At 46.5% G+C, this 10,188-nt stretch overlaps 1 protein-coding gene across 1 annotated transcript in view; it reads right to left on the bottom strand.

Moving 5' to 3' along the window:
- Positions 1-6,891: 6,891 nt before the first annotated feature.
- Positions 6,892-10,188, bottom strand: part of LOC119139149 (cadherin-12-like) — a 51,221-nt gene continuing 47,924 nt past the window's right edge. Inside the window, exon 12 of the mRNA XM_037279566.1 lies at positions 6,892-8,347. Within this exon, the coding sequence (XP_037135461.1) occupies positions 7,842-8,347 (506 nt within the window). The 3' untranslated portion in view covers positions 6,892-7,841. The remainder of the gene's footprint in view (positions 8,348-10,188) is intronic.

The raw sequence follows: 10,188 nt of genomic DNA, 5'->3' as shown, positions 1-10,188 counted from the left end.
ATATTGGTCCATATATAAGGCGCACCTGATTATAAAGCGCACTTTTGTCGGCTTTTGAGAAAATTGGAGGTTTTTAGGTGCGCCTTATAGTGCGGGAAATACGGTACATGTGGTACTTTAGCATGTTAGCGAGCATTGTCATGCGGTCCGGCGCATGTTTTTCCATTCCGTGCTGCGGACTGGAAGGCATCTGAGCCGTCACTTTCACTTTTCAGAGCATCTCCGCAGCGGTTCGCGGCTTCGGAGAGGCAGCTCCTTTGCTCGTCCTGTCACTTAAGTGGGGCATCAGCCGGCTGAGCCGCTTTGAAGGCGCCGACACGATTCCACGAGACTCCTTAAGGGACACCAAATAGCAGAGCCAACCTCGCCGGGGTGTCAGAATAAAGGCGGGAAGTTGACAGACAACGACGTCGGGAAGAACGCTGTGAACGTCGGGTCCGTTAAGAGCGCACGGGCAGAACTGGAGTCGCGGCAAAGCACAGACGATAACGTTCCACATTTGTTGTCGAGGTGACTTGAAAACAGGAAGTGGAGTAAAGAAGAGTGAAAGGATGTGTGCGCGTGTGGCGGTACCTTGAAGGTCAGCGTGTGTTGTTGACATATTCATCAAACAGTTTTGTGTCGACGAAGAAGATAAGTCCTCCTGCCAGGCGCTGACATTTCTGTTCAAATCCTGCGAGGGGAGAAAAGAAATGACGCTCTGTGTTAGCGATGAGATCTTATCACCGGTTGTTGCCCAAGCCTGATGAACGTTGGGAGAACCGGATCAATGTTCAATTCTCATCACTGCACTGTGACGCGTTCCTTTCAGCGGTTATTGTTTTCAAAGCAAACCAAGAGAAGGGATGATGTCAACCCAAGATGGAGACCTGAACCAGTCATATCGTACTGAAATACAGAAGAGACTTTTCATAGCGCTTCATCTCTTTGCACTTTTGTCCACGCCTTCATTTTTCCATGCAGTCATTCGTGGGAAATAAGTAGAGGGCATCTTTTGGAATCCCCGGCAGTGATTTTTTTTTTCCATCCACTCCAATCAGAATGTGTGCAGAGGCATTCCGGAACGAAGCGCGCCAAGTCTGGCAGCCGGCGGTGTCCGAGTACGCTGATCTTCCTATCTGGCCGCCGCAGACTCTTCCTGCGGGGTCACCTTGTCGCTCGGGCTAATCTGCCGTTTCCGCAGAGTTCCGCGCGCCTTTCGGTTTCCGACCCGCGACCGGCCGATGCTAAGCCCGCCGTGTGCCGACATTGGACAAGCCCCAATATTTAGCATTCAAGCGAGCATTTGCGAATGAATGTTTGGAACAAAGTGCCAAAACTATGATCCCAAAACCTCTCAGTAGGGTCCCGGGTGAGCCTATTGGTGTTGAAACTGCTAATGTCCGAACCAAACCATGTCACATGAACCACAAAAAACGAGCCCAAAATTGGGAAAATCACGTCTTTCCTCGGGCGCTAACGGTCACGTCGAGAAACCAACTGTCGACAGCAGTTTATCTGTTCACTTCCCTATGGCGATCCAAACCTTTCCCTGAATTAGCTTGAGAATGTTCCTGCTTGCTCCTCCATCAACTAAAATCCTCCATCGCTTTGCCAAAGCGGCTGGCGATCATTACTAAAGCCTGGCAGTTGGATAAAAAAAAAAAAAATTAAAAAAAGCTCGTAGGCGGCGGTTCGCTGCATAGGTCGGCGTTAGTTTCACTTAAGCGCTTGGAGCTTTTTAGTATAATTGTGGACAAGACCTCATTCTGCTTATCAATCTCACATTTGATTGCCACGCTGAGCCGCTTGGGTCGTTTTCCAAGCGCTCCAGATGGTCCAAGCGCCTCAAAACGGACAGCGTGTTGATGGCTAATTATCCTCAACGGACCCCGAGGAACTCTTAGGCATAAACAACGCTGATGAGCTTTCTGATAGGAAGGAATCGCGCGCGATTGATAGGCTCTCGGGGGTGCGAGACGATTGTCGGCTGGCATGCGTAACGGTGCGTGTTGGCTGCTTAATGACACTTGCGGGTGAGCGAGCAAAACCGCGTCGGAGGGGGAAATGTCGTCCGCTTGATGACGAGCTACCGTGTGCGGGATTTGATCGACGTCGGCGGCCCAAGCGGACCGACCGAGTTCCCCGGGAGGTGTCAAGCGCCGACTTGTTTTTGTAATATCCCCCTGAAGTCAGAATGAAAGTTAGTCCATAACTTGCGGGAGTTTGACAGCCACTCGCTCCATCCAAGGAAGACATTCGTCACATTTCTGAATCCAATTAACAACATCGATCGGGTGTTAAAACGTGCTGCTCTGAAACAATTAAGAGTGTGCATTGCGCTCATCTGACTTGTCTCCAAAGTGCTTCCTTCCATCATTTTTTTTTCTTTTTGCCAGATAAAATGAGACATGTTCAACCTCAACTCTAATCTGGTAGGCCCATTGGAATTGTGAATGAACATTTGGAGGGTTTAGTTTTCAATGATGGAATTTGGAAGTCATTTCTAGGATTAGCAGAACCATGAACGACTATCAGTTCAGCCCAAATCAGCCTTGAAGTTTTTTTTGTAACCCAACCGTAAACATCCGTGGCGGAGTTTAACAACAAAGTCAAAGGCCTAAAATAAAGTGTTTCTTTTGTGCCTTGATGGCTAAGCACGCAGGGCTTCCTGGCTGAAAGCAATGAGCTGCGCTCGCTCCATTTGCCGGCGTCCTAATGACAAAAGTGGCAAAGCGGAAACGTCGGCGGCTTAGCTTAGCGCTGAATAAAGTGGCCAATTTAAGGCCGACTCCATTCCGTCTTTGCGCGGAGCCCCGCGGGCGCATGTTGAGTTGGAGGAGAGCGCGCCTCATCAGTGAACAAAAGTGACAGTGTAATGACTTTGCTCATTTTCTAGTTCTGCTTTTGGCAAAGTCGTTATTAGGTGTCAACCTGTGAATTTAGACAAGTCTGCCAGAGCGCTCGAGTAGTCCGATTGGAGGGCGTAAACAGCCACAAATTGCACATTCAGACTATTTGCCAAATTTGATTTATTTATATATATATATATATATATATATATATATAAAATTACAGGCATCTCATCTTGTAAGTGGGAGAACTTGCACAATTACTAAATAATTTTTTGCCCCACTGTATACACAGTAATCCCTCGTTTATCACGGATAATTGGTTCCAAAAACCACCCACGATAAGTGAAAGCCACGAAGTACGGTCACCAACAAGAAGTATTGGGCAGGCTAACGAGTTAGCGGAAAGATGCTATTTCGCGATCGTGCTTCGGACTTCTAAAGGAACGAACATTTGGAGCATTCCTACATTGTCCTAATGTTTCCTCAATTTAGAAGTTTTATTTTGACTTTTAAATGTTTTTTTAATTTGGAAATAAAATCCACGATGTAGTGAATCCGCGATAAACGAAACGCGAAGTAGCGAGGGATCACTGTATGTAAAAAAATATATACACACTAACTTCACCACTCTGATCGGAAGTAAATGAGCAGGAGTTCCGGCCTCCAGTCGGGAGTGTTAATCGGTAATCGCTTCAATTTCACACATGTGCGCTCACATCAGGACTTTTGGCGGCTCCGTCGGCGGCACACAGCGCCGCGGTAGGGATGTGCCATTCAATCCAATTTTGCCGAATGTGTGGCTGTTAGCGGGTTCAAATTAGATGCCAAAACATGCCAGGTGGATCAAGGTCCATAAAACAAAACGACACGCATGGCTACTGGCTCATTGTTTTGGCTTTGTTGGTAGCGACAAGCTAATGTTTGTTTGCTGATTCCGACCTACAAGTTTAAACAGCACAAAAGTTGTAAAAAACACATTTAGCAGCATTCCAGCCTGAGTGACCTACCTCATGCTCTTGCTTTTCTTGGTTGTTTTCTCGTGGGCGGAGCCTCTTGCGGCACACCTGTTGGCCACCACAATCAGCAAGGTGTAAAGCACGTGTCAAACTCAAGGCCAGATACGGCCCGCCACATCATTTTATGTGGCCCGCAAAGACAAATTGTGTTTCAAATTCATATGTCAATATTAAAATTACTAATTGTTTTCACTTTTAAAAAATAGATCTATTGCTAGCAATTTTTATTACCATTCATATTTTTAAATTTAGTTAACAGTTTTTCTTAGTCTCTGTTTTGAAAATTAGTTATTCATCTAGTCATTCACTAGTTTGTTGATAATTTGAGACATTCAGACATTTATTTGGGTTGGCAATTTCAATGGCCCTTCGAAGGAAACCATGACTATGATGCGGCCCACGAAAAAAATATGTTTGACACCCCTGGTGTAGAGGGATGCTGCTGTTTTTTGTTTTTTTTTGCAACACATTGCTTTTTCTAACAGTTGTTCACATTTCCTGTTGTCAAGCCACTTTGTGTTTTCCATGCACGTGACCCCAATTTGATTGTTTGTTAACTTAAGAGTTTTCAAAAAGTCTTTCAAAGGTGCATCTTGAAGATGTGTGCGCGTACATCCAAAATTAAATTAGCACTGTTCTTTCTATAGTTCCATAGCAACCCTTACGCTAATGTTTACTTTGTTAGCACGACAGCAAAGGGTAGTGATAGTGAATGCGTCGCCACATTCCGACTTACAAATTCGGTAAACCTTGATGAGTGTCAACAATGCCACAATAGCTGTGAATAAAGATTTTATTTTGTTCCAAAAGATTGAGACCTGAATTGAATTATGACGAGAAATGGAATATGTGCCAGCATATTCAGAATGGCAGCACAGTCTCGGCGCAAGCTTTACACTCCCTCCCGCTATGAGGCGTAAATATGAACGTAATTAGGTTGGGAGAAGCGTTGGGAAAGGAAGACCGCGAGCAGAAGGCGACCCTGACCAATATTATCCGTCTTATTCGCCGTAATCGCATGCACGTTCTGTTCCTGCAAGGCAGCTCAACGCTTTTTTATTGGATTTAAAAATAGAACCAAGGCTCCCTTGGGCCTGTTCTCCCAGTGTGTGTGTGTGTGTGTGTGTGTGTGTGTGTGTGTTTGTGTGATGGTTTCGGTGAATCCAGCGAGCAGCCAACGGGATGACTCCTTAATTCGTACGACGTTTGTAAGCCAGTGTGAATGGCACACAATGAACTCTGCCTTGGCTACTTAGCTAACGTGCTAACAAAAATGCACTTTGTGTTGGGATGCTAATTTTGTGATGTTGCAACATTCTTTGAAGTGGTGTTGACAATAAGAAAAGTTTCTTTGAGGCTTAGTTTTGGCTTCATGCACTCCAAAGTCAAATTAATGGATGGATATGTTTTGTTCGCTGATGGATGTTTTCAAGCCCACGTAAATACGGCTGCCAACGTGTGCTTCGACGCGGGCGCACAACAGGCGTCGCTAATCCTCTACCGGTCTTGCTACAAATGGACTCCGATAACAGAAGTGTACAATGCAAAGCCAACACAAATGTGAACTTGACAGTACGGTGGAGCTGTGACATTTCCAAATGTGTGAAAATTCAATCTTCACTTAGGGGACTTTGTGCGCTGGATCTTTTCTTTGTAGCCGTGGGGACGGCGAGCTTTTGAACGGAGCGGCACAAACACACACTTGTTCCCTTTTTTAAGTCTTGCTTGGCTCAGCCGAGAGTGTTGACTGGTGTCAGTCCAAAAAGCGAGCGAGACGACGAGCATGTCCGTCAAGTCGTCTCATGCGACAACTCCAATTGAACGCTGTCAATACTTTTGTTCGTATTCAAACAATCGGCTGCTTCAGATTTTTTGACGTTTCTGACAATGCCTCCATATTCTCCCGGTCGATGACTAACGCGAATTGTGGCAGTTGACTCGGCGGTGTTTTTAATTTGATAGACTCCCCGATTAAGAATGAGGCCTGGCGATGGCGCTCAGCAGACGTTTGAAGCGGGTCTAGTATCAACAACATGGCCGCCGCCGGTTTTTAGCGGCCCACGGTGAGGCGCTCCTTCTCACTTGGATGCGTTTTTCTTTTTGAAGACTGTTGTATTTGACAAGGGGCAAATGTTTCACTTGATATTAACTCTTATCTCGGGATCGTAGCGAACATTTGTGTTTTGGATTCGGCACCCCTGCGAAATTGCTCCTGGACCAAATCAAGCTACCGCATTTTCCGGACTATAAGGCGCACCGGACTATAAGGCGCACCTTCAATGAATGGCCCATTTTAAAACTTTGTCCTTATATAAGGCGCACCGGAGACTATAAGGCGCACCATTAATGCATCATGTCAGATTTTTAATCCAAATCAAATCATTCTCCATTTTATCTTTTTTATTTCAAATTCAGACGCAACAAATTACTTTACAATCACAAAACAATGATCCATAGTCTCTTTGATTCATGATTCATAGTCTTCAGTGGGCCACTTATGATTGATTTCATGACACAATGCTTCAGGCCAGTTTAAATTTAGGAATTTGGTCCATATATAAGGCGCACCGGACTATAAGGCGCACTGTCGGCTTTGGAGAAAATTTTCGGTTTTTAGGTGCGCCTTATAGTCCGGAAAATACGGTAATCACTCTGCCGCTTAGGCGGAAGGCGAGCTTTGATGAGCGACACAAACAAGAAGCGATTCATTGCGTTGGCTTCCCGCCAAAGCTTCCATTTTGTAACGAGGATGCTTGTACAACATGGCAGACATGCATTTTTTTCCATTACCGACAACCTCTGTGGGCTAATTGTTGAGTCGACAATAGGGGGGGGGAGGTTGGGGGGTAAAGCGACTCAGCAGAGGATTTATTTCCCAAGTGAGATACGGCTAAACGTCTTCTTGCGGGATTAGCCTCAAAATGTAACATTGTGTTTATCTGATAGATGACAAGGAGGGTACGAGAGGTGTTAAGAAGGTTAATCGCTTGTTGAAAAAGGTTACAAGTTAAGTTTGAAGAAACTTTTACCTGGCGCCAAAGTTTGTTCAAGTGTGTTTTATTTAAGAAAAATGTGTTTAGAACATGACAGAGGTGCCCATTTTAGCCCTAAAGTCTGTCTCCCTCTCTTTTTTTATTTTTTTATTTAAACAAGTCTAGTTCATGTCTACGGACACAACCCACCCAACTGGAACATCCACTTCATTACAAAAAGCGTTTGCCCCCCAAAAATAAAAAAATAGTATGAGATAAATAGATAAATACACAAGCAAATCAAAGAGCCAATCAATAAATAGAAGGATAAATAACATTCAAAACATCTTTGGCCTGACGGTGGCCACAGAAGTGACGTCGTCGGTCGTTTCGCTCGCGTGGCGTGAAATCTTCTATTGAGGCACTTTGGAAGATGTTCACGGAAATGACATCATCTCCACGGATACACGTCAACAACATTCAGACTGAACTGACCACGTCGCTCTACGCTCTCGCCATTTTGTTTTTTTTTACAATTATGGGACGGGTCATGAAAACAACGTCAAGGACAGAACTGAAGAAAAAGATGGAAAGATGTTTCAGGACATCCTCAGGGTGTCAGACAGAAGATGAGAAAAGTCTCCCAAACAGAGACGTCAAGTTACGGCGTCGAGATGTCAGACAAAAGTCATCACACGTCAGGAAAAAGATATTTTTGTGGAACCGCACCGCTGACTTGAGGCAAACTGTCAAGTCGAAGCAATTACACCGGCAACGACATGGCAAGCAAACGACACGGACTACAACTGGCGGATTACTGTCCCGCGGCCTCCTTACAAGGGGGAGGGGCTTCGAGAGCACGTCTCGCCCAACTTTTTTCCTGACACTGCGTGACTTTTATGCCGACGTCCGATACCCGTGACTAGATTCCAATAAGCTGGGCAGTGTGACTTTTCGATCTCCTCTCTGACTATGTCCTAACGTGTCCAGCGACAAAACAAGGTTTGCTGGCAGCGGCCTCAATGCTCCGTGTTGGTGGAGTCCGAGCGGGCTTCCGAGTGCTCCCCGAATATTCCCGCCAGTGTCTTGAAGCGGGGCCCCCACTCATTGAGGTAATCGTAGTCCTCCTCAGCGTCGACGGCCAACGATTCGATGGAGCTGAGCGACTCAGCCACCGAGCCGTCGCCCTCGTAGGCGTAAGTGGCGAGCGAGTCGTACGGCGGCGCCGAGCTGTCGCCGTCGTGTTCCTTCAGCCGCTGGCTGATGAAGGCCCGGATGTCGGCGCTGTCCTTGGAGGGGGGCACCCTGGGTCCCCGCTTGACCTCCGGCTTGACGTCCCGGCGGAACAGGTTGTCTTTGACCACTTTGGGGTTGCGGAGCGTCCCCATGTCGAAGGCGTGCGTGTCCTCCTCGCCGCCGCCTTCGTCGTCGTAGTGGATCACGTTGTCCCGGATGTCCTCCTTGGATGACATCAGCGTCTCCTTCTTCTTCTGCCGCTTCAGGCCCACATAGAGAACCACGATGACTAGGTTGGGGACCAACACAGAAAAATTGGACTCACCATACGTGCATGTGTCAGAAGATCATGTGAAAAGGGCCAACATGATTTTAGGACAATGATGAGCTTCAAAATGGCGCAAAACGCTGTTGCATCATGCGCACAACCCCTCCGACGACGGAGAGGAGTCAAAAAGTAAATAGCTTGCGGTGTGTCGCTACGCACAACTGCCATTCTCTTCAGCCTGGCTCAAACCCGCACGTGCGTACATTTGACCTACGCGTTGACCCTCGCTAGGAATTGTACTTGTCTGGCCGCCCCGAGCGCTTCCAAAATAAATAAACAACATTGTGCATTGAGGGCTGCCACTGCACAGAATTCATTTGCAGGTTAAACACGCGAGCCTTGTCAGATTGTGTAAGGTTGTGCATGTCGTCTACCTTGTACCGACTTTCAGCTGTTTATTGCTAAAAATGTCGACAAAAGCCCCCTCCCACAAAAATAAAAATACATAAATAAAAAAAAGCGAGAGGTTGGTCTCTTGCAAGCTCACGTCCTTCTGTCTCCCTTTAAAAAGTGTAGTGCGTTAGCACCCCCTTGTGGCCTCTTTGCAGAATACAACAACAAGCCCTCACTTGTTTCTGAGCCAATTTGGCTCAAGCTGCACAATGCAAATGAGAGTTGGCTGATCTGCTTAATATAGCTCATCGTTTGACCTCTTTAGTCGTCTCCGCTAATCCCACTCCGCAATCCGGCCGGCGCAGACGCGCGCTCCTTGGGAACGCCGGCTTCCCGCTAGCACGTGTTGAGTGTAGCCGCGCGTCGGCTGTATTCGAGAATTATTGATCATATGATTCAAAACGAAGAGGAGGAGTTTGTGTATGAGTAGCTACTCATTTGTTTCCCAGACTGGGCTTACGTATAGTTTTAATAAACCAGGGGGTGCCATGATGTAAAGTAAATAAAGTCATGTTTGAAGGCCTGCCCTTGAATCGCAGCAAGGCATTCACTTCTACGGAGCATCCGACGTTCACGCTTCACAACCCGACGCCATAAAATTCGCCATTACTTCGCCCTCCCTCGTATGTAAATGAGTTTAGACATTAGCGGCCCGGGATGAAGGCGAACAAGCGTGCACGACCTTGCGGGTGATGCATACAGGGAACTTTGGTTCCGGGTCACAGACTCATCTGGCAACCCCCCCCCGGCACCCGCTCCTCCTTCCATCAGTCATAAATGAGCACTTTGTGTCCTCTAATCAACCTTGAACGCTTCAAAATGGCCAAACATGAATTTAGCGGCGGAAGCACTGTTAGGGAAATGATGTGCATTCCCTCCTTTGGGGCCTTGCGGGTGTTGCCACCTAGTTGCTATGGCAACTGGCTGTCTGAGAAAAGGGCTCGACCACACATGGGCGCACTTCACTATCTGTTGGAAGATTACCACTTTCAAGATGTTCTTATCTGGCAAAACAAAGATATTGAAGATGTCATTATTTGAGTCCAAAATGCTTGGCGAGGCTGCATGGAATGGCAATTCGTTAAAATGATCGCACATTTGCATTTTCTCTCATTATTGCGTGCAATTTTAAAAATAAATGAAATTGGGGGATCTCCGTCATGGCACATTAGCTACATTAGCTACTTAGCATCTGTATTGTGAGCTGATAGACATAGACATTGTCGTGATGATGCACAACTGCGACATCTTGCAGAAAGCATTGGCGGAGCGAGGATGTTTTCTTTGGGGGGAGCCGTGGGGTCAGGGGGTCAGCAAAACATTTTCTTTTTTTCACAAACCCAAATAATTCTTCAGAAAACACTGAGATGGATAAAACAGGGGAAGATGGATGAATAAAAATGAAAAAT

Source organism: Syngnathus acus, chromosome 20 (assembly GCF_901709675.1).
Source record: "Syngnathus acus chromosome 20, fSynAcu1.2, whole genome shotgun sequence".
Classification (NCBI taxonomy): Eukaryota; Metazoa; Chordata; class Actinopteri; order Syngnathiformes; family Syngnathidae; genus Syngnathus; species Syngnathus acus.
This window is presented reverse-complemented; position numbering and strand designations above follow the sequence as displayed.